The sequence below is a fragment of the Parambassis ranga genome, unplaced genomic scaffold, assembly GCF_900634625.1.
Source record: "Parambassis ranga unplaced genomic scaffold, fParRan2.1 scaffold_21_arrow_ctg1, whole genome shotgun sequence".
NCBI classification, from domain to species: Eukaryota; Metazoa; Chordata; class Actinopteri; family Ambassidae; genus Parambassis; species Parambassis ranga.
The window spans coordinates 4,099,984-4,125,323 of NW_021144767.1; the positions used below are offsets into that span (position 1 = coordinate 4,099,984).

At 44.0% G+C, this 25,340-nt stretch overlaps 1 protein-coding gene and 2 non-coding genes across 3 annotated transcripts; 2 read left to right on the forward strand and 1 right to left on the reverse strand.

Annotated features, from left to right (window-relative positions):
- Positions 1–5,814: 5,814 nt before the first annotated feature.
- Positions 5,815–23,896, forward strand: LOC114429881 (NACHT, LRR and PYD domains-containing protein 12-like; the record flags this gene model as incomplete). Its single annotated transcript, XM_028398492.1, has 9 exons — positions 5,815–6,043; positions 6,264–8,064; positions 8,154–8,327; positions 8,440–8,613; positions 9,445–9,491; positions 12,820–13,334; positions 22,465–22,573; positions 22,634–22,923; positions 23,876–23,896. Coding segments are annotated over 9 exons (3,360 nt in total), but the record flags the coding sequence as incomplete, so codon positions are not given.
- trnas-gcu (transfer RNA serine (anticodon GCU)) lies at positions 16,440–16,521 on the forward strand. Its single transcript has one exon. It is a non-coding gene; the product is annotated as a tRNA-Ser (tRNA).
- trnap-agg (transfer RNA proline (anticodon AGG)) lies at positions 18,593–18,664 on the reverse strand. The gene has a single exon. It is a non-coding gene; the product is annotated as a tRNA-Pro (tRNA).
- Positions 23,897–25,340: the final 1,444 nt, after the last annotated feature.

The window sequence follows — 25,340 nt, forward strand, 5'->3', positions numbered from 1 at the left end:
AGTTCCATGTTTGTTCTTTCTCTGCTGTTTTCCTGCTGATGGACGTCACCTTCACTCCTCGGCTTCATCCAGATTCTTTTCTCCATCAGGAGGTAACTAACAGCAGTTTATTGATGAGTGTTGTTGTGTTACTGTGACTTCAAGTGTTTGCTTGTTGTGCTTCATTTGGAAGATTTACTGTATCTGTTCGTCTCGTGCCGATCATCTGATTGTTAGAGATCTTTGTGTCATTCTAACAGACAGTGTGATTCAGCTAGTGAGAGGCGTTCACTGTCCTGTTGTTCAGAGGAGGACTGCTGGCTGCTTCATACAGTCATTAAACATGTTCCAGATGTTTGAAAATGTTCACAGTCAGCATGAAACAGAGTCTGTCATCAAACTGCTCTTTGTAGAACAATGCAGCATCTGTTAACACTGTGTCTGCATCATGTGTTCAGTCAGACACTTTTGACTTTTTACATTCTCACTGTGTCACTCATTCATGTTAAACTGTAGATGGAGCTTTTACTGAGCAGCAGCCAGGTTCAAAGTCTTTAATGCAGCCATAAAATGGTGGAAACCTGTGCAGTAACATGTTATCATCCATCACTGATTAACAAGCAGAGATCCAATGCAGCTGTAGAGATTGAGTTATGATGCACAGATGGTGTTCAGGAATCATAAGAACACTTCTAACAGCATTATGAGGCCGTCTCTTAAAATGAAGTGTTTCCAGAAGTGATGAGCTGCAGCAGAGAGCTGCATGTTTTCATGGATCTGTGAAAACTCTTAGCTGTTTTTTAAAGCTTGGAGAAAGATGGAGGTCCTGCTTATAAACAGTCCAAAAGCACTTTTTGTGAATCCTACAAAAACATAGTTTTATAGATAAGTTACAATCCAATGTTTCAGACATCATATGAAATCCTTAATGTAAAATGCTTCTTCACTGTTTATCATGACGTTATTTCTACACTCTCTGTACTCTGACCCATGTTTACTTTGTCTCCATCTGCTGGTAGAATCCAGAGTGACAGTGGTATTCAGTGGTGTAAGTGTTGGGGGGAGTGTTGTGTTTGTATGAAGGTGTGTGCTAGCAGGTCCCAGGTGTCTTTTTAGTCATTTCATTTTAGTCTTTTAGTCTTTAAAAACGTGAGGTCAGTCCTGATCCGGTCCTTTTGGGATGATTAAACATTCCAGTCATTAAGTCACAGCATCTGCTCACGTAAACAGCTGCAGCCATTTGCTGAAATCATTTCAGTTATTTTTTGTACACACAGCACCCCATGTTGACAGGAAAACATTTCTGCAGATGAAAAAACAAAAAGTGAAATATGATTCAGATGGTTCTAACCTTCAGTCCAGCTGTGTCTGTGGACATGATGAGGAAAGACACACACCTGTCTGTATAAGACCTTACAGCTCACAGTGCATGTTAGAGCACATGTGACCCGCTGACAGTGAGTACAGTCTTCTCTCTGTACACCACACTCTCTGTTATGATTGTCTTCACACCTCAGTGCGAGTATTTGGGTTTTTACTGACCTGACCTTTGACCTCTCTGACCTCACAAAGAGGGCAGAGTCCAAAGGTCAGCACCAGTTCCTCTTGAACACACCATAAACCAGCTGATAGACTGATGATCTTTATTCTTTGATTGATCCCAAACTGGGAAATTTTTTAATCTGAGCCAACAGTCTGTTTAAACCTGTTCAGAGTTTCTAGGAAGTCATGTGACCACAGAGGCTCCTCCTATGATGAAGTATAAACACCCTGAACACTGACTGCTCTCTGCTTCGTCACAGAAACCAACAACACAGGTAAGACTCACTCACTGTGAAGGAATAATGAGAAAATGCTTCCAACATGTTGAGTGCAGAGTTTTAATGTGGACATTAGCTGATAGATCAGTAGGAATCAATGGCTTTTATGTTATCATGTTCTATTATGAAGGTGACATCATAAGGTCACAGGTAAAGTATAAAAATGTTGACGTTTCTTTGACAGCCACTTTAGCTTCAAGATGGGAATGGTGGCCCTGTGGCCATCTCTCCCCAGATGAAAGCTCTGAGTGTTACAAGAATGTTTTTAGCATGGCCACTCTCTTCCGTGTAGTCTACTGTGCTTTATTTCATCTTTGAACAGCACATATATGCTCTGGTATGCATAACTTATAAATAACCATGGTGGGCCGCCATGGACAGAAATGCCAGGGCCACATTTTAGTCCCAGGTCAGCCCTGATAAAGAGAATGTAGTTTGGTTGTAACAGGATCAACTCATTGTAAACTGGTGTTTAGAATTTCAATACATCACCCTTATCAATGTGCAGCTGTGAGGAGGTTGTAGCCTGCTGAGATGTGAGTGGAGCTGGATGCTCACAAAGAGGAGAACCATGCTGCTTCTGCTCTGCTCCATCCTGTGCTGATCTGCAGCTCATTGATTGCTGAGCTCCATCTAGTGGACAGACAGTAGAAGTGAATCAGGAAATGTCTTTCAGACACTTGTTGGACCGGTTTCACCGTCACTGACGTGTTCAGACTGTGAGGCTGTGAGGAAGTGACGGCGTCCTCAGATCAGATTGTGTCAGACAGCAGGACTGAGGAGGACCAGGAGCAGCTTCTTCTCCACACAGGAAGCTGGAAAGTGTCTGTAAGTCCATCTGAACTGATCCAGCAGGTGAGAGTCCTTCCAGAGAAATCTCTCCATGTCTGATCACACTGTGCTGCATCACTGACTGATGGCACAGTACAGATGTTTCTGCTGCTGATTGGCTGCTTTCTCTTTGCTCTTTGATGACTTTTATAGCAGATGAACAGCTGTTTCAGAACAACTTGTTACTTGTAGTGTTTTTCTGTTCGAGTCACAGCAGACTGTAGAACACAGCTCTCAGGTCACATGATCAGTGAGAAATGCAGGGAGTGTCAGAACCGGTCTGACAGCTTTCTGAGTTTTTGTGTTCACTGAGCTGTGTGGAGTTACTGTAATTCAATTCATGTCAGACAGACAAACAACAAGCGTCTCTGTTGATCGTTCTCTCTGTAAAGTTCAGCAGCTTCATTTGCTCTGAAACTCAGATCGACTCGTTCAAAGCTTCAAGCGGAGAAAAGGTCGCTTTATTCTGACTTTATCAGATCAGTCTGTTTCAGGTTTAACACGCCTGTGCTGCGTTTTATTTTTCATGAATTCATATCGATGATTGAAACTCATCAGAAGAAACATTTTCTCTTCAAGGGTTCATAAATATGTGAATCTAATATTTGCCATGAGGAGAAGTGTGTCAGTCCTCAGAGCTCAGACAGTAGCTGCTCATGTGTTTGTCCTTTCTATAGAAAACAGTCCACAGACTGTTACAGAGGAAGGTCTCAGTGCTTCACTCAGTCTGTTCACACTGTGACAGAAACACACATGAACACATGTTCATTTATTCACATGTTCACACATGGAGAGAAGTGACAGAATTCTGAAGCAAACACTGAATGTGTGTGTGCACTGTTCCACTTACAGCATGTGACATCAATAATAACAGCATCAGAGATGTTGGTGTGTTTACAGACTCACCAAAATAAAAGCCTGAGAACCAAACCTGGTCTGAGGCTCTGATGCTAAGCTAACAGCATGATTAGCCTGTTAGCATCTACATGAAGGATCAATAACAACATGCTGACTGTGTGTTTCTGTGTCATGTTGCTGTGTTTGTGTGAAGGTGTGAGCTCTGCTATGAGTCAGTGTGAGGACAGAGAGGAGGGAGTCCCTCCCTCTAAAAGACCTAAGTGTGGGGACCATGAGAGCCGGACCAAAGCTCAGAGGTAAGAGGACCGTCTCTGACTGTCCATGACTCTTCTCCATGTCAGAGCTCACACTCACATTATTCACACATCTGTGTGTTCAAGAACAAAGCAGCAGCACACTGCACACTCTGCTGGACCTGGACCTGGACCTGGACCTGGACCTGGACCTGGACCTGGGCCTGGACCTGGACCTGGACCTGGACCTGGACCTGCCAGCTGTGTGTCCATGAAGAGTGATTGGTCAAAGGATCTGCCCATTGATTTCAAAGATGTTGATCCATCTGAGGGTCAAAGGTCAGAGTTAATGTCACAGCTGCAGTTTGTTTCCATCATTATTAAACATTTAAAGTGTAACATGATGTTCAGCATCATTTTTCCAGAAGAAGCTCAGAGTCAGTGTTTGTGATTCTATCAGGATCCAGGATGTGAGAGCAGACTCTGCTGGACCTGGACCCAGCTGTGTGTCCATGAAAAGTGATTGGTCGATGGGTAGGCCCATTGAATTCAAAGCTGATCAGCCATCTGATGATCAAAGGTAAGAATCACTCTGGAAGTGTCTCCATGCTGTGATGAGCTCTGCTGGACTCTTGGGGTTGTATGTGTCTGTTTGCTCTGCAGGTGGTTGATGGTTTGGAGCATCTGTAGCACAGAGTAATGCATATTTACAGTGCTGCTTCAAAGTGTATGAATCATTTAAAATCTTCTATATGTCTGCATAAACATGACTTAAACAGCTGCCTCACTGTACTAGAAAGGCAGCCCACTGAAACAAAGTATGGAAAGACATTTCAGTAATAAAACATTTAAATAAATGATAGATTCATACACTGTATGTAAATATTATACTAACAGACAATGCTCCGCTAGTACATTAGGCTAATACAGCAATACTGTGTATTTGAACTCTTAAAACTAGCTGACGGCGAGTAAAGGATCCATACTTCAGTTCAATGTGAATCAGTCTGTCATTAACAGATTCATGTTAGCAGACCGTAGCTAAAACTGACATCATGACTGACACACAGCAATACAAACATGATGAGTGGAAGATTTAACTGAACTCTTACAGCTGTGCTGGCAGCCATTAAAGCAGAATATGTGAAGAAGAACAAATTACAAACCTGCTGGATGCAGCTGAACAGTGTGGAGTCAGGATAGTTTTCATTTTTAATACACACATTTTGTGTATTAATTAATTTTCTTCACCAGTCCATTGACTGTTGCACTTTGTATTTATTTCAGTCTGAGGTTTCAGTTTTCTTTAATCTGAAATAAAGGCCTTCAATGTATTTGCCTGGGACTACTTTTATTCATGGTAACAGAGCTAGCTGTGCCCCAGGTAAACATTTCCTGCATTGAAAACTGACAATAGATATTACTGAAACATATTGTGGACATAGGGGAAGCTAATAAGACACAAGCTAGACATCAGCTCAGACCTTTGACTTGGAGGAAATGTGAACAGCTGGACCTCAGGGACTTTAATTGAACCCCCCTGGTCTAAATCAATGTGAACATATGATGACAGTGGAAGTGGAATGGAACTCTTAAAGCTGTGCTTCAGTCATTAAAGCAGCAGCAACAGGTTCAACATGAGCTGGATGTGTGGAGTTGGGATAGTTTTCAGTTTTAATACAACAATGCTTGTTTGTCAGCAGTCTGTTGACTGTTGTGTATCTGTTTAAAGTGAAAACACATCAAAACACTTAGTGAAGTGATTGTGTTGTTAAATGCTGATGTTTCTGTCACAGACTGCAGCAACCCAGTGTTCAGACTCCTGCTCAGGACGCCATATTTATGGTGAGTACAAACAGCTTCTAACTACAACACAACAGTCCTGGTGCTCTACAGAGACCCAGAGCCTGACCCCTGAGCAAGCATTCACAGAGACAGAACTGTGGTAGTAATACTTATAACTACAGCAGCTGTGCATACACAACACTTCATATCTAATGTTGTAGATTCAAGTAATACATGTATGAACATAAGCTGTAATATCATGAAACACTAAACTGTTATTCTGCTCCTCAAAGTCTGAGAGTTTATACTCTGTTGTTCTGTTCCAGCTGCTGGAGGAGAACATTGTCAGGTTTGTGAAGGATGAGCTGAAGAAGATCCAGAAGCTCCTGAGTCCAGATTACCCAGAATGCTCAGAGAGTCAGAGGGAGGATGAGGAGGATGAAGAGCAGAGGAGCAGCAGAGAGTCATTAGTGCAGATCACAGTGCACTTCCTGAGGAGGATGAAGCAGGAGGAGCTGGCTGAGCGTCTGCAGAGCAGTAAGAGGATTTGAAGAGCTTTAACATGATGGAAAGAGGAAATGAAGTTTACATTTACACACTCTGCTGTTAATATGATGCAGACATCTGTGAATTCTTCTGACTGAAAACACAAACTGTTTGTCTACAACTGATGAACAGATTTCATGGAGACAGAAAATATTTATTTGACACATTTATTGTAGCGTTCACTTATTAATGACATTTATTGTTTGTTCAGGAACTCCTGCTGCAGAGTGTGGACGTAAACTCAAGTCTAACCTGAGGAAGAAGTTCCAGTGTGTGTTTGAGGGGATCGCTAAAGCAGGAGAGCCGACCCTTCTGAACCAGATCTACACAGAGCTCTACATCACAGAGGGAGGAACTGCAGAGGTCAATGAGGAACATGAGGTCAGACAGATTGAAGCAGCATCCAGGAAAGCACACAGACCAGAAACAAGCATCAGACCAGAAGGCATCTTTAAAGGCTCACCTGGAAGACAGGAACCAATCAGAACAGTGATGACAAAGGGAGTGGCTGGCATCGGGAAAACAGTCCTAACACAGAAGTTCACTCTGGACTGGGCTGAAAACAAAGCCAACCAGGACATCCAGTTCACATTTCCATTGACTTTCAGAGAGCTGAATGTGCTGAGAGAGAGAAAGTTCAGCTTGGTGGAACTTGTTCATCACTTCTTCACTGAAACCAAAGAGGCAGGAATCTGCAGCTTTCAGCGCCTCCAGGTGGTCTTCATCTTTGATGGTCTGGATGAGTGTCGACTTCCTCTGGACTTCCACAACAATGACATCCTGACTGATGTCACAGAGTCCACCTCAGTGGATGTGCTGCTGACAAACCTCATCAGGGGGAAGCTGCTTCCCTCTGCTCGCCTTTGGATAACCACACGACCTGCAGCAGCCAATCAGATCCCTCCTGACTGTGTGGACGTGGTGACAGAGGTCAGAGGGTTCACTGACCCACAGAAGGAGGAGTACTTCAGGAAGAGGTTCAGAGAGGAGGAGCAGGCCAGCAGGATCATCTCCCACATCAAGACATCACGAAGCCTCCACATCATGTGCCACATCCCAGTCTTCTGCTGGATCACTGCTACAGTTCTGGAGGACATGTTGGAAACCAGAGAGGGAGGAGAGCTGCCCAAGACCCTGACTGAGATGTACATCCACTTCCTGGTGGTTCAGACCAAAGTGAAGAAGATCAAGTATGATGGAGGAGCTGAGACAGATCCACAGTGGAGTCCAGAGAGCAGGGAGATGATCCAGTCTCTGGGAAAACTGGCTTTTGATCAGCTGCAGAAAGGAAACCTGATCTTCTATGAGTCAGACCTGACAGAGTGTGGCATCGATATCAGAGCAGCCTCAGTGTACTCAGGAGTGTTCACACAGGTCTTTAAAGAGGAGAGAGGCCTGTACCAGGACAAGGTGTTCTGCTTCATCCATCTGAGTGTTCAGGAGTTTCTGGCTGCTCTTCATGTCCATCTGACCTTCATCAGCTCTGCTGTCAACCTGCTGGAACAACAAAGAACACCTGTGAGATCTAAAGTCTTTAGAGACAAACCTGAACTAAAACTCCTCCACCAGAGTGCTGTGGACAAGTCCTTACAGAGTCCAAATGGACACCTGGACTTGTTCCTCCGCTTCCTCCTGGGTCTTTCACAGGAGACCAATCAGACTCTTCTACGGGGCCTGCTGACACAGACAGGAAGTAGCTCACAGATCAATCAGGAAACAGTCCAGTACATCAAGAAGAAGATCAGTGAGAATGTGTCTGCAGAGAGAAGCATCAATCTGTTCCACTGTCTGAATGAACTGAATGATCGTTCTCTAGTGGAGAAGATCCAACAGGCCCTGAGATCAGGACGTCTCTCCACAGATAAACTGTCTCCTGCTCAGTGGTCAGCTCTGGTCTTCATCTTACTGTCATCAGAAGAAGATCTGGAGGTGTTTGACCTGAAGAAATACTCTGCTTCAGAGGAGGCTCTTCTGAGGCTGCTGCCAGTGGTCAAAGCCTCCAACAAAGTTCTGTAGGTGGATTTATGAACCATTTCAATCATGGTTGATTTTTATATGAACAATAAAACACTGACTTTGTGTTCATTCTTTTTTTTCTCAGACTGAGCAGCTGTAACCTCTCAGAGAGAAGCTGTGAAGCTCTGTCCTCAGTCCTCAGCTCCCAGTCCTCTAGTCTGAGAGAGCTGGATCTGGATAATAACGACCTGCAGGATTCAGGAGTGAAGCAGCTGTCTCGTGGACTGGAGAGTCCAGACTGCAGACTGAAGACTCTCAGGTCAGGATCCAGCTTTTTGATCATCAGTTAAATTCTGCTTCATGTTCATGTTGAAGATCTGTTGGATTTTCCTTCTTTCTTCTTGAGTTCATGACATGTTTTGTACCTCCAGTCTGTCAGGTTGTCTGATCACACAGGAGGGCTGTGCTTCTCTGGCCTCGGCTCTGACCTCCAACCCCTCCTATCTGAGAGAGCTGGACCTGAGCTACAATCATCCAGGAGACTCAGGAGTGAAGCTGCTGTCTGCTTTACTCAACAGTCCAGATTGTAGTCTGAAGACTCTCAGGTACACAGAGACCACAGAGCATGAGTCCTCCTCAATCTGTCAGTTTAGCTCATATATCCACAGCTGTTGATGGATGGACTGAAACTGCAGAGAAGAAATAATCACTGATCCCTGATGTTCATCTTCCTCCATCATTAAGTGTCCATCATGTTAACTTCACTTTTCTTTATACACGTTCTTCATGTCAAAATACATACAGACTGATTTTCAGTCACACTTAGTGCAGATCAAATACAAAATGATGCCCTACTTATTAATGTCCTCAGCTGTAAGAACCACTGAATTATTTCCACAAACAAATGTTCCTGAAACAATCCATATGTGAAGCTTCAGAGGAGACAACAACACAATGGTAGAAGGAGGAGTTCCTTCAGTCAGAGACAGAGAGCAGGGAGACACTACAATATTATCACTGTAAAAACTACACACAGACATGAGTGAATGTATTTATTTGAAGTGTGTCAGAAACTCTTCCATCCATGACACATGTGAACCAGGCTTGTGTTTGCATATAGAGTGAAAGGAACAAACAGTCAGAGACAGTGTGGCTTGTTTGCTGCTTTGGATAAATGCACAATGCTGAGATCAAACCTACACTGTTGCTGCATGAAGAGGATTTTACAGTAAAGCACTGACAGAGAGCAATATTTCACAGAATGGAGGACATGAATAAACACAGAGCAGATCAGGAGAGACTCTTCTGGAGTCGACACAGATGAGTTTCAGTCTGTTTGTGTGTCTCTGACAAACTGAGGAACTCTGCTTCATGTTGCTCAGCAGTTTGGACTCATGTTGGTTAGAAAATCATTCTGACTGTGTTTCTTCCTGCAGGGTGGAGCATGGTGGAGAGCAGAGGTTAAAACCTGGGCTGAGGAAGTGTAAGTTTGACTCGGTCTTTCCTCATGTTATTGTGCATGAGTCAGTGTTCTATCAGTCCATCAGAGCTGTTGTAGCGCAGCCTCGGCGGTTGGATTTCTTTGGTGTTTACTGGAGTTTATTACTCCCCAGCAGGAGTTTTAGGTTCCAGCTTTGTCATTGGTTTTCCTTTTTTCTCTTGTTAGGGAGCTTTAGTGTGTTGTAGTGTCTCTGTGTTTGTTTGGGCACTGCTCAGCTCTGAGTTCATGAACTGCAGCCTAACACTGAAACCAGCCTGTGTAGCTGCCGATCTGAGAGTGGGGACGAGTGGGGAGGTGCAGACATGCTGTGTGTGGGTTTCCCCTCAGCCTGGGACATAACAGAGACAACCAAAGCAGACAAAAGACAAAATCCAATAAGAGACCACAAAGGGTTGAAAAGGTCCAAACACAGGAAGAAACAGCTCCACAGTCCAAAAGCAGGCAGGACTCAGACACAAAGAATCTCATCCAAAGGGTCAGACTGGACTGATGGACTGAAGAGTGAAGACACTGAGACACTGAGCTGTGAGCAGCATTATTAGGGTTAGGGTTAGGGCGAGAAACGCCACTGTTTAAGAAAACGAGTTACCACCAAAATAAGTTTCACACAGGGTCTCTGTTTAAAGTTTGTAATCAATTAGTAACAAAACACGTTATCCGCCATGTTTCCCTGCACCGCTTCTTCCCTTTTTCCCAATCTGCTACAAACACCCTGATTTTCAGCACAATGCAGCATTTCCATTCAACCAATCATGGGGCAGCTTTCCAACTGTCATGGCGGAGGGTTTATATGAAAACTAGAAGTTTCATATAAACCCTTTTTGGAAAGAAAACACTTTTTTCTGGATTTATAGCGTTTTGGAAGCAATCTCTTCATTTGTTAGGCGGGACAGCCGAAACCAGTTAAACAAGCTTTTACTGACAGCTCTGAACAGACCACATTAACTTATCATTCATTTTAGTGCAGCCGCCACAACTTCCATTTCACAAACCATCTTCAGTTATTATATTTCCTTTTATTTTGCTTTGTGCTTTGGTTTCATTCTGTAACACTGGACTTATTTTTATGAAGGTTTGAACTCGGACAGTGTTTGAACAGGAGAGAAAGGAGTATAAAGTGTGTAGTGAGGGCTTCACAGCCTTAAAGCATCTAGAATAACTGTAAAAAATAAAGCCCATCACTTCACGGATTTCACCTTTTGCGGGTTATTTTTGGAACGTAACCCCGCGATTAACGAGGGACCTCTGATGAGAAGGAAGAGACTGGGCTCTCAGCTGCAGTAAAGGGGGCAGGTCTGGCTCCAACACAGGTTTCAATGTGCAAGATGTCTTGCCCTCACATTCTTCTTCCATTTCCACTTGTCCTGAAACTTCGGCCTTCGCTGTCAACCTTCCTTTTCTTACTCACACTTGCCATTTTAGAAATGGGCAATAAAAAAACACAGATCACTGGCAAACAGGGTGGTGAGAGTTTGACCATGTTTGCTGCCATCTTGTGGTGAAATGTTAAATATATCTAAATAATAATCATTTTTAAAGGTGTGATTTCATCCTGTGGACAACAGTACTGGTGGCATATTAGGACATTATTGATTTTATGACAGAGGCTTCGGCCCAGTGAACATATGAACTGGACTTTAGGTCTGTTCTACAGGAAGAACCCTCAATGATAATGCACCAACAATCCCAACCAAAGAAAGGAACATAAGGACAGAAGAACCAAACAGGAAAGAAAATAGAAATAACTATTGTATATATAACCTAGAAAATTCCACAAGACATTTTGAGTGGGCCAATGCACGCTCACCCACACTCTGCTGCCGGTCCGCCCCATTATATACCACCAAACCTCATTCCTGATCACTGGCAGATGTGAAAGATGCCACTGATGACATTTCATGCTTTTACAGTGTTTCTGATTGGTTTTATATAAGGTTTAATAGGCCCCAAGCTTCTCCATTCATTCTGAATGGAGGAATCCTAAATGAAGACTGAATGAAGGTTCTGTGTGAAAGCATGCCCAAACGCCATGCCTTCAAAGTTTGACAGTGATTTGATGCCTGTGGGGAGGGTCGATCGCAGTTTTTCTGGATTTTTTTCAAACACCGTTTATCCGATCGCTACCAAACCTCAGAGGGTAGTAGTCCTGACCGAGCCGGTCGATTTGATGTATAATTTGTAGGGGTGGCTAGCGCTAGTTAGCTGTGTAATGAATTACAGGCTTTTATTTTGAAAATCAGTGTGTGTCTGTGTAAGTGTGTGTGTGTGTGGGGGGGTGGGTTGGGGACACTCCCTAATGCATGTTAAAACATGTTTAAGTGTTTTATTTTGAAAATCTACACGTCAGCCATATCCTGTTATTGTGCAGGGTCTTTTATTTTGAAAATCCATGTTTGTGTGTCTGTGTGTTGGCAGGTGTGTATAGTGTGTGTCTGCATATTTCTGGGTGGCTTGTGTGTAGTTTACCAGGCCTAGTAAGGTGTGTAATGATTTGGAGGCTTTTATTTTGAAAATCAGCGTGTGTGTGTGTGTGTGTGTGTGTGTGTGTTTGTGTGTCTGTGAGTGTGTGTGTGTCTGTGTGTAGTTGTGTATGTTCCTGTATGGAGCTTTTGGATGATGCTCTTTATCCAATGATACAGTTGATGCTGCTGTTACGGTTACCATGGAAACGGCTCCCTCAGTTTTCGGCTTCCTGGTTTTGTGACTTTTGCCTTTTTCTCTCTCTCTCCCCATTCACCGTCTATGTCGTTCGCCCACTGGTTTTTTGCGATTTACGTGAAAACCGTACGTCGGAACGGAAAGAAAAGTCACAGCACAGGTGTCCCGGTACAGCCGGACGTCCTGTAAAAGTTTCAGGTTGCTCACATTAAAGCTGTGGGACTAGTTCTGCTGAAAATGTGTCCAGAAGAAGGAGAATAATACAGAAGCGGAATAAGTATTTACAATAGTAACAGTGGAACAATATCAGGATAGATCAGGAGGTCTGAGTCTGGTCTTTCAGTCCAGATCCTCCTCCAGACTCTGATGAAGGAGCTTTTGGATGATGCTCTTTATCCAATGATACAGTTGATGCTGCTGTTCTTCTCATGTTCTAAATGTGTCGTCTGTCTTTACTCACATTGCTGCAAATATCCAGTTTGTGTTTGAACACAAAGCTGATAGTTGTGTGTTTGTTCATTCAAATATTAGTGACAAAAAGTCTGATGATAAACTTTGTATGAATGAACAACACATCAGTCAGTAAAGACAGAATGAAGCCATCAGATGTGTCAGATGATAAACTGCAGCTGTGTCTTTTTCTCTCCATCAGATTTCTGTCAACTTGAAGTCGACACAAACTCAGTGAACACAAACCTCAAACTGTCTGACAACAACAGGAAGGTGACACGTGTGTGGGAGGAGGAGCAGCCATATCCTGATCATCCAGACAGATTTGACTGCTACTATCAGCTGCTGTGTAGAAATGTTCTGACTGGTCGCTGTTACTGGGAGGTCGAGTGGAGAGGAGGGGTTAATATATCAGTGAGTTACAGAAGAATCAGAAGGAAAGGAGGCAGTGATGACTGCTGGTTTGGAGGAAACAATCAGTCCTGGAGGCTGATCTGCACTGATGGTGGTTACTCTGTCTGGCACAATAACAGAGAAACATCCATCCCCTCCTCCTCTGTCTCTCACAGAGCAGCAGTGTATGTGGACTGTCCTGCTGGCACTCTGTCCTTCTACAGAGTCTCCTCTGACACACTGATCCACCTCCACACCTTCAGCACCACATTCACTCAGCCTCTACATGCTGGGTTTGGGTTCTGGTTGGATCATGGTTCCTCAGTGAGTCTGTGCTGTGTGTAGAAGCAGAGTGTGTGGAAGTGACAGCAGCTTCAACTTTGTGCTTTAAATGTTGATGATGTTTCACTTTCATTTGAATCACTGACTGTGATTTCAGGTCAGAACATGTTTTTGTCTTAGAAGCAGTGAAATGAAGAATGTGAAGCTGAATTTATGATCATGAACTTTGACATGTCCTCACAAATGAAACCCTTACATTAAGAAATGCATGATTCCATGTTGTTATGGCTCTGATATTATAATGTAGTATTATAATAGGAGTTAATGGCTCTAAGTGGAAAACACCATTTAAAACTGCTGCAATACAAACACTAATAACTCCAACTCAATATTTTGGATCAACTTTGACATGACAGATATAAAATAATGCCTGAGCCTCCCAACTTGTAACATGACTTGTCTCTCTCTCTCTCCCCCCCTCTCCCTCCCTCCCTTTCTCTCTCTCCCCCCCTCTCCCTCCCTCCCTTTCTCTCTCTCCCTCTCTCTCCTCCCTCTCTCTCTCTCTCTCTCCCCTCTCTCTCTCCTGTCTCTCCCCTCTCTCTCTCCTGTCTCTCTCTCCCTCTCTCTCTCTCTCCCTCCCTCTCTCTCTCCTGTCTCTCCCCCCCTCTCTCTCTCTCCCCCCCTCTCCCTCCCTCCCTTTCTCTCTCTCCCCCCCTCTCTCCCTCCCTCCCTTCTCTCTCCCCTCTCTCCTCTCTCTCTCCCTCATCTCTCATCTCGCCTCCCCATCTCTCTCTCCTGCTCTCCCTCTCTCCCCATCCTGTCTCTCTCTCCCTATCTCTCTCTCATCTCCCTCCCCTCGCCGCTCCTGTCTCTCTCTCTTCCTCTCCCTCCTCATCCCTCTCCCTCTCTCTCCGTCTTCCCTCTCTCTCCTCTCCGCCCTCCCAGGACTCAGCCTCTCCTCTCTCTCTCCCCGCTCTCCTCTCTCCCCCCTCCACCCTCCCTCTCTCTCTCATCCTCTCTCTCCTGTCTCTCCTCCCTCCCCTCTCCCTCTCTCTCTCTCTCTCCTCTCTCTCTCTCTCTCCCTCTCTCTCTCTCCCCCTCTCTCTCTCCTGTCTCTCCCTCCCTCTCTCTCCCTCTCCTCTCTCTCTCCCTCTCTCTCTCTCCCTCCCTCTCTCCTCTCCCTCTCTCTCTGTCTCCTCTCTGTCTCTCTCTCCTCTCTCCCTCCCTCTCTCTCCCTCTCCTCTCTCCCTCCCTCTCTCTCCTCTCTCTCCCTCCCTCCCTCTCTCTCCCTCTCTCTCTCTCTCTCTCCCTCTCTCTCTCTCTCTCCCTCCCTCTCTCTCCTCTCTCTCCTCTCTCTCCTCTCTCTCCTCTCTCTCTGTTTCTCTCTGCTCCTCCTACAACAAAATGCCAACAGGCAGAATGACCGTTTGATATAATAACCATAATATTGCTCCTCACGTGAACTATACTTTATACTATACTACAGTAAACAACAAGAAACAACATCCAATCAAAGCGTTTAGTTTACAGCGCCTCGTATCAACAGGACGTCATGTTTGTAAATACAAAACTCATTTTTTTAAATGCTACTAGCATTTTAAAACTCTCCAACTACTGCTCTTTACTTACATTTAAATGTGAATTCGGCACTCCTGCCGCTGCCGCAACACACACAAGAACTACATCTGTCAATTAGTAAAAAGGCTGTCCCTCATATTAATGCTACCAAGGTGATGACAGTGTGCTTTAACACAGCACTCATCATCTATGGCCTCTCCTTATTACACTTTCAGTCACAACACACTGCACTAACCACAGTAACCAAACATGGCAGACCACAGTCATTTAGTCACAGCTGCACTGATGCTTTTACACTGTCCCACACAACTTCATTCATTGGGAGCATTATAGCACCAAAGCAGCACATTAATATGAAACCACACATGATTAGGACTCACTGACCCTGTTAGCCTTTCACATGCAGCAAAACACACTAACTACTTTAATCATTTAAATTAAGTTGAATTAATTTAATTTAATATTAGCAATATGCAGAGAGAAGACAGCATGAAACTGCCACATCATTACAGAGCTTCAGCAATATTAAGCAATGCTTATATTCTCAGTTCACTGTTAAAATGAATGAGCCCTGCTCCATTTAGCACCTGATTAACATAAGCCACAGTACATTTCCATTAGTAGGCTAGCAGCCGCAGGCTAGCAGCCACCCGCTAGCAGCCACGCCTGTCTGTACAAACCAGCACGACACAGACCGTTTGTAAAACACACCATAACCTCCAAAAAGCAGCCAGCACCATGAGAAGAGCTTTAAGAGACATTTCTTCCAGAACATTCCATCAACAGAGCTCAGCACATTTGAAACAGCAGCACATGTTCAACAGGCCAACCATTAGACTCACAGCAGAGCAGGTTATTGGACAAATACACACAGCACATCCACATTATCTCCACACTGCACAATAACACCAATGTATGACACGTTTTTAAACATGTAGCAACATTATCAACATGAACATGTTAAGCTAGGAAGCTAACAACAAGCAGGAGGAGCAAACCGCGTCTTACCTCTCATAAGCTGATGAAGGAGGGTCTGACCGTCGTTCGCGCCACACGGTTTTTATATCAGGTCCAAGGGTCCAATCAGATGTCCCCTTCAGTGACCGTGCACCTGGCTGTCATAGGACGGACTGTCTGTCAGTCAGTCAAATGTCAGCCATGTTGGTCAGTTTGTAACTGGTATCTTTATTGGTTAAGAAAAGGCCGGTCATTATTCAAAATAATAAGTGTACTCAGTAACAAATTGTGATGTTAAAAATAGCGAAGTACATTATTTTGTTACATTTGTACTTAAGTACAAGTAAAAGTACTGGCTTAAAAATAAAGTACAAGTACCCAGAAAAACTACTTAATTACAATAGTTACTGCCACCCCTGAATATGTGCAGTCCAGTGCAGTGAGGCATGCTCTGATCTGTACAATGGAGAAACCAAACAACTACTCCAAAAACTGGCCTTCAATGTTTGTCAAAGTTTGTCAAGATGCTTATGTTTAAGGCAAAAGCTGTGACCTTGTTCAAGTTTTGCAGCATATTTTCGCTCGAAGCCGTGAAAACATGTTTATCAGACAGACGAGGTGGCCGAGTGGTTAAGGCGATGGACTGCTAATCCATTGTGCTCTGCACGCGTGGGTTCGAATCCCATCCTCGTCGTTTCATATTTTAAGGTCAACGTCCTGACACAGGATCATCAGTTGATGGTGTCATAAACATTCCAACTTAAGACAGTTTGGACAGTAGTACTGGTGTCCTATCTACACAGATTAGTCTATGGAGAAGTCCACAGTCTGTGCATTGGTCCAGCTGTAGGCATTAATGGAAAACCCACATTCAGTAGGTCAGGAAATGAGAATATGTGAAAAGGTTCAATAATAATAATAATAATAATAATAATAATAATAATAATATAAGACACCTGGAGCCACTCTAACCAGATAATGAACAAAACACCTGCAAAGGCCTTTAAATGGTCTCAGTCTAGTTCTGTAGGCTGCACAACCACAGGAAGACTGCTGACTTGACAGTTGCCCAAAAGATGACCATTGACACCTTGCACAAGGAGGGCAAGACACAAAGAGGCTGGCTGTTCACAGAGCTCTGTCCAAGCACATTAACAGAGAGGGAAGGGGTGTACAAGCAAGAGGGAGTACAAAGTGTTCTGCCCAAACAGGGACTTGAACCCTGGACCCTCAGATTAAAAGTCTGATGCTTCCAATAGTTCACTAGTACACTTCATGTAGTGCAGTGAGTCCTGATTGACTTGCAATTGATCCTTTGTACAAGGGGGATTAGCTAAAATGGTAGAGTGCTCGCTTAGCATGTGAGAGGTAGCGGGATCGATGCCCGCATCCTCCAGCCTGCATTTTAACAGGGAAGGTGTAGCTGGATGGATGAGGATGGATGGATAATGTAGTGGACTCACACCCAGCAGATCAAGTCCCAGAGGTTACAGCATCATTTATTAGCTTCCCCTCAGGGAAGCTGCTGTTTACAAGCTGTTTACAGAGAGAAGCAAGAAAACAACAGTCAGCATCATCTTCCATAAAAACACATGACAATAACATGTGAGACAGAGAGTTTATGATCAGTGCTCCCCCTGCTGGTTAGGACATATGATGAAATTTTAAATGTACCAGTCAAAAGTCACTCAGTGGTTTGTCTTTGTTTTTATGACTTTCTACATTGTAGATTCATCCTGAAGACATCAGAGCTATGAAGGAACACATGTGGAATGATGTAGTGAACAAACAAACAAGTGTTAAACCAAGCAGAATATGTTTGATGTTTGACATTCTTCCAAGCAGCCAGCTTTTGCTTTGATGACAGCTTTGCACACTCTTTGCATTCTCTCAATCTGAACTGAACCACCAATGCTGTGCAATGCTGACATCTAGTGGTGGAATCCCAGGCTGCAGCTTCCTCATTCCAAAATCAATCCCTCCTCCACATACAGTCAGAAGTTCTAAATGTGAGTCATTAAATGAGAGGTTCCAGCAGAAACGTCCAAACATCTGAAGAGAAGCTGAGAAGCCTGAGATACAGGGGCTGCAAGCTGTGCTTCAACTGTTCCTGTTTAGACAATGTCTTTTAAAATTTTCTGATCAAATCACATTAGTTTGTATATTTATATTACACACAGAGCTGTTGTTTCAGTCACATTCATTTGTTATGTGTACAGTGGGTGCAGGAAGTATTCAGACCCCCTTAAATGTTTCACTTTGTTATATTGCAGCCATTTGCTAAAATCATTGAAGTTCATTTTTCCTCATTCATGTCCACACAGCTCCCCATACTGACAGAAACACACAGAGTTGTTGACATGTTTGCAGATGTATTAAAAAGACAAAGTGAAATATGACATGGTCCTAAGTATCAGAGCCTTTGCTGTGACTCTCATATATTGAACTCAGGTGCGTCCATTTCTTCTGATCGTCCTTCAGATGGTTCTACACCTTCATCTGAGTCCAGCTGTCTTTGATGATACTGATTGGACTTGATGAGGAAAGACACACACCTGTCTGTATAAGACCTTACAGCTCACAGTGCAGGTCACATACTGGGTGATGACGTCCTCCTGCAGGTGTTACTGTGGAACAACTGCTCTGGATTGGGATGAGTCTGAATAGAACTTTGTTAGCTTTGTAAAGCTGTGTGGTAGTTAGAGAGGAACTGAAAAGAGTCAACAACAAGGAGTTGGTCTCCAACAGAATACAGTTACACATCAGGGCTCGTCCGGGATTTGAACCCGGGACCTCTCGCACCCTAAGCGAGAATCATACCCCTAGACCAACGAGCCATGTGTGACCTCTTATTTTTCATGATTCAGTCGGTGGAAGAACAACACAAAGCACATGTTCTTCTTAGTTTGACATTGGTAAAGATATGAACAAAGATTTCTTCTAACTGTGTCAACAAAGATTGAACACTTTGCATATCACTGTCCTCCATGAGGAGACTGTCCTCCATGAGGAGACTGTCCTCCATGAGGAGACTGTCCTCCATGTCTAGATATGTCTTTTTGTGGCTGTGGCATTAGCTCAACATTGAATCATAAAGTGTATTTGTTGCATAACAGGAAGTGGTCTTGTATTAGGGTGTGACCCTCCTGAGAAGCAGAACCTCTCCTTTATAGGGGCTGTCTTGATAACTGCCTCTCATTTCCACCTGTTGTCTGTTCCATTTGCACAACAGCAGCTGAAACTGATTCACAATCAGTGTTGATCCGAACTGGACAGGCTGCTGCTGCTATTTTCTGAAAATGAAACTTTAATGTGATGTTAATGATTAATGATTGTTTAATGTAGTGTAGTGGTTATCATATATCAACAGATATTACATTGATGTTTCATTATATTAGCTCAACATTGGACATAAATGAAAACTGTGTTTGGATAACTACTACTAACTGAGCTACTACTGACTGAGCTATCCGGGCTCCACATGTTGTTATAGAGAATAATTCTGTGCAAACAGGTTAACTGAAACAGAGAGCATTGATTAAGACTTCCTGTGTGTGCAGACAGTGGAGGTGGTTTCAGGTGTTATAAATTGGCATCCCCATGGTTCAGATGAAGAAGTGGTTCCAGTTCCTCACATTACAGTTACTGTTGCTGTGGCCTTGATGGTATCAGTCTCTATCAGTATCTGCTAGTCCACAGAGGACAGTGGTCCTATACACATAAAGAATACATACTTAATGAATTTATGTGTTTTTATAGAGGACTTATTATATACATATTGTCCGAACCTGAGGGGGGGGGGGTCCTGTTCATATCACCTGACGGGACCGATTCTGGTGTAAGCACAAGTGAAATTGTTATTTGTTGCATAAGTCATACATTACAGGACAATGTGGACCTCATGTCAGTGTTGTATGGAATGCCAGTTCAGCATTTGTTACATTTCTTAATATTAAATATTTTTTCTTGCACTAGTAAGGCAAAACATTGCACTAGTTAACTAGTGAATGCATTTAGACCTGGTTAGCTAATTAGTTCTTACATGTTCATGTTCTTATCTGTCCTTCAAGGAGTGCAGATGTGTTTCTGACTGCTCCCGCTCTGCTCTGCTCAGCTCTGTTCTCTCTTGTCCTGTCCTGTGATTTTTGTGACTTTTTATTCCCTGAACACCCTGCTTTGCTATCCTTGGGATGATTTTTTTGACATGGAGCTAATAAATTGGTCGCTCAGTGCATTGGAAAACATTTTTCTCACAAAGAAAGACATCACCGGGAGAACCCCTCTGCCCTGAAGGGACATTTGCTGGTGGATATGTCCGTGATTCCTGGGAAACCTTGCGTCTGGTATGTCTCCAGCCACTGACCCTAGAAGATGTGGAGGATCTATTCATCTATTGGATATTGGTAGTAGGCATACTTCTGAATTGCGTGGGAGCTGTCCTGCTGTACCGAAAAGTTGGAAAAGCCGCTGCTGGCAAATTGGCACTACCACTAAGCGTGGACACAAAACAAGACCCTGGGCTCATGGGACCTCGGATCTCAGAATTACATCAGAAGATGGACCGGATGGAAGGGCTGATCTGCAACATCTCAGCCCGCTCCGGAGAGGGCTGGAAGCAGGTGGACAACATCGGAAGACAGTCCGACCATTTGAAGATCTCAATGGAAGGAATATCTGTCAAGCTGGAAGAGATGTCGAAGGATCTCTATGCACCTGCAAGGGACGAATGCTCACTGAGGCCGGACTGACCTATCGATTACTGATCTGGGCAAATTAATTACAGATCGAAAATTGTTGTTATGATTTTGGTTGATTTTCTGTCTTCTTTTACTGTGTCTTATATTTCAAGCTGCTCACTTAGAGACAAATAAAATTTTTTGAATCTGAATCTGAATCTGAACAATATGTGAGAGCCCAGAACTGTGGGTCTTCAGAAACAACACTGACGGCTGTGTGCTGCAGAAGTTCTCTAACAACACTGCGATTGTTGGTTTCATCACTGACAACGACGACACAGAGTACAGAGGACTGACGCAGAACTTTGTGGACTGGTATCAGCGAAACCACCTCCTGATCAATGCAGGACTTCCTGTGCGTTTTAGAGGATACCTCCAAGAGACTTTTTTTCTCGTCTAGAGGTGATACGTATGTGTACCAATTTTCATGTCTGTAGGTCAAACGGGGACTCAGATCTCATTCCAGGGGGCGCTGCTGAGCCAGATGATTTGGGGGTTTTAAAAGGTGCACAGGGGCTGATGTCATGATAGAGTAAGAGGCAGGTAGGATGAACAAATCAAGAAACACAGCAGCTTTCTCTATGGTGGCGAAGGGTCAACTTCATGACGGTGCCCCGCCCACACGGTGTAACATGCATTTATGCTTGCATTTCAGAATCAGAATCAGAAATACTTTATTGATCCCAGGGGGAAATTGCTTTCATTCCAGGTGCTCCATGTATACTCAAAAAACAGGTTACAAATATAAAAAAAGGTAAAGTAGTAAGTGTAAAATAAAAATAAAACCTAATAAATTCTAAACATTAATATGTTACGGCCCCCGGGCCGTTTGTATGATTTGTGGATTGTATGTGTGAACCTAATGAATGGACACTGAACAGGCTGAGCTGGAGCTGCATGGATTGGGGGACTGAAGACCTGACGCTGCGTGATTGGGTTGCTCCTCAACCAATCACCAGGCTGCACTTCAGGAAGCCCATTGAAAAGGCGACGGAAACGACACACCGACGGGAAAAGACTTGGAGCCCTGTTTGGCATGAGTTCTCTCCCCCTCTCTCTCTCTGGCATAGCTTATTCGATTGCTTGCTTGTTGTGTGGAACAGTAAGAACTGGTTAATTGAGTTCGCCTCATTTGTACGTTCATTTGCAACTTGTTTTGTGGAAACCGCTTCTGTGTGAATCCTTTTGGTACGCGGTCCCTTTTTGTTGAAAGTCTTAGTATGTAATTCCAACCTCGTGGTTGTGATTTTTCGTTCTGGTACTATTTGTGTTAGTTTATCCGTATAAAAAAGTGTTGCATTGTATTTATTTTACCTTCCACCGGCCGATTATTTAGTGGCCTGTTTTATTCCACCTGTTACCGTAATCAGGTGTGTTCTTTTGTTTGTTCTTTTGTTTGATTTACCTTATACGGCTTTGACAGGGTTCCTGTCCACTTTTCGTTTCCTTTTGTATTGTAAATTATTGTAATGTGTTAAATTCTTGGTTATTATAATCACTTGCTGAATAATCAGTAAACAACTTTAAACCAATCTCTTTGTCCTGATTGGTCAATGTTCTCAACCCTCTCTCCCCTAGCGGAGGGTTGTAACAAATGGGGGCTCGTCCTTTTTGGATCATATGAATTACCTGGTTGTTTTCTGATTAAACAGTGGTGTGATTATTAGTTGAGTGAGTGCAGTTGCTTCCGCTTGTGTGTGCAAACTAGAATGGCGTCAGAGGAAATTGCTCATTTCCTTAGCGCTCCTTCTGTAGAGCAATTGGAAACATTTAAGAAGGAGAACTTGATCAAAATTGCTGCAGTTCTTAATATCACGCACCCTAAACAAATAATAAAGCGTGATATAAAAGGTTTGATTATAAACAAATTGGTGGAATTGAGACTCCTTCTGCCGGCGCAGGGTGAGCCTGTGGCCGAGACCGTCATGTCTGCACAGCAGAGTGACGAGGCTGGTAGCTGTGAGCAGGTGGCAGACGCTACTGCTACCCCGAATGCTGCCCCGGTGAGCGGTAAGGTGGAGGTGAGTTATACTCCCTTCACGATTCCTCGTTTTGACCCTCACTCCCCAGAAAGCAGTGTGAGTTCCCGTGTGCAAGCCCGGCTAAAAATGCGCCTGGCTAGGCTGCAGCTGGAGGCTCAACAGAAAACAGAGGAACGGCACTTTGAACTGGAGTTGAGGAGGATGCAAGTCGAGGCTGACAAAGCTGTGCGGCTGCGCCAAGTCGAGGTGGAAGCTCAGAACCGGGCGGTGTTGCCCGCGCCAGCCATTGATTCGGGTATGTCTCTTCCCATTCACCCTCCTACTGCATTTGATATAACCAAGTATATTGCTTTAGTGCCTGCCTTCAGAGAAGCTGAGGTAGATTGCTACTTTTCTACCTTTGAACGAATTGCTGTTGGATTACAGTGGCCGGAAGAATTTTGGACGCTCCTGCTGCAATGCAAATTAAATGGCAAAGCACAGGAAGTTGTGACTGCACTCTCTCTGAACGACAGTATGAATTACAAGGTTGTCAAAGCTGCTGTGCTAAAAGCTTATGAACTAGTGCCAGAGGCATACAGACAAAAATTCCGAAATCACAGACATGTTCTTACACAATCGTATTTAGAATTTGCCAGAGAGAAGAGTTCACTTTTCGATAGGTGGTGTGCCTCAGCAGATGTACATGATTTTGCCTCTGTGAGAGAGTTAATACTGCTTGAGGAGTTTAAGCGTTGTTTGCCTGAACGTATTGTTGTGTATATTAACGAACAGAAAGCAAATACACTCGCTGCCGCTGCTATGTTAGCAGAAGAGTTTAAACTTACTCACAAGTATTCCGCTGCTGAGTCTGATAGGCCCCGCACTGCCGGTGCCTCGTTTAGCTACAAAAAGCCACATTCTGATAAAGAAGTAAGAGAATGTTTCTATTGTCACCAAGTAGGGCATGTGATTGCAAACTGTTTAACGCTCAAACGAAAAGAGCGCACAACTCAGTCGCAGCATGTGAAAGCGGTTTCACTCATAACTAGAGCTCCGATTGCTGAGGAACCAAATTCTGATGGACGGCCTGATGCTTGTTTCAAGCCATTTTTGATGGATGGTTTTGTGTCACTTACTGGATCCCCGGAGGATCAGCATCCGGTACGCATACTCCGCGACACGGGAGGTTCTCAATCTTTGATTATCGCAGGTTGTCTAGCTTTCTCTAAATTGTCGGCCGCTGGCTACAGCGCCGTCATTCAGGGGGTTGAAATGAAATACGTGCCCCGAGCAGTGCATTTCGTGCATCTAAAGTCGGATTTAATTTCAGGAAAATTCCCTGTTGCAGTTTGTCCTGCACTCCCCGTGAAGGGAGTAACGATGCTCCTGTGTAATGACATTGCGGGAGGGAAGGTAATGCCTAGTCTAGAAATTCTAGATTCTCCTGTGGTTACTGAAGATAAATCGAATGAAACTCCAGATGACACGTTTCCAGTATGTGCAATTACTCGAGCTCAAGCTCGTAGAAGTGATAATGAAATCATATTGGGGGATGATTTGTTTGCTACCCTTGTCACTAATGATGTCTCTGAGCAGGTGGGAGAGACTCCGGAGGAGGTGGGACAGACCGACACACGTGCAGTCTCCGCCCCAAAGCACACTTCTCCTCCTGGTTCTTTTCCCCCTGTAAATCGTACTAAATTGTGGGAAGCTCAAAAGGCGGATTCAACACTACGTGAGTGTTTCTCCAAGGTGGTGAGTGACGACAATGTAAACAGTGACACTCCGACATTCTACATTGAAAACGAAATTCTGATGCGTAGATGGTGCAACTCGGTGGAAGCAGATTGGAATGCTGTCCACCAAATTGTCGTTCCAACCACGTACAGAGCACAAATTCTGTCCCTGGCTCATGAAAGCCCGTGGTCCGGACATTTGGGAATAAATAAAACGTATCAGCTAATTCTACGCCACTTCTTTTGGCCAGGCTTAAAGGGGGATGTCACCCGATATTGTCGCCGCTGCCACACTTGCCAAATTAGGGGAAAACCAAATCAGAAAATTCCTGTCGCTCCTCTCCATCCAATTCCTGCACTGGGGGAGCCGTTCGAAAAAGTAATTATTGATTGTGTAGGCCCTTTACCACGCACACGCAGTGGAAACCAGTATCTACTTACTGTTATGTGCGCTGCCACCAGATTTCCCGAGGCTTTTCCTTTACGGAAAATCACCTCTAGCTCTGTTGCGAAAGCGTTAACGAAATTCTTTACTACATTTGGGCTACCGAAAACAATACAATCGGATCAAGGCGCCAACTTCACTTCCAAACTATTCAAGCAGGTACTTAACATGTTACACGTTCAACACATAACTTCTAGCCCGTATCACCCAGAGTCACAGGGTGCGTTAGAGCGCTGGCATCAGACGTTAAAGGCCATGCTGAGGAAATTCTGTTTTGAATCAGAGAAAAACTGGGATGAGGGAGTTCCCTTTGCTGTGTTCGCCGCACGGGAGGCGGTTCAGGAGTCACTAGGGTTTAGTCCAGCTGAGTTGATTTTTGGACACAACCTTCGCAGTCCACTTAAGGTATTACAGGAAAAGTTCCTGTCTGTGTCTGTTTCTCCCACGAATGCCGCAGACTATGTAAAACGACTCCGTGCTCATTTGTGCCGTGCACGCACACTGGCACACCAGTCACTTTCCTCTTCTCAAGAAAAGATGAAAATGAGATTTGATCGTTCGGCTGTATCACGAAACTTTAAAATTGGAGATAAAGTCTTAGCCCTGTTACCTTTTCCAGGCTCTGCGCTGTC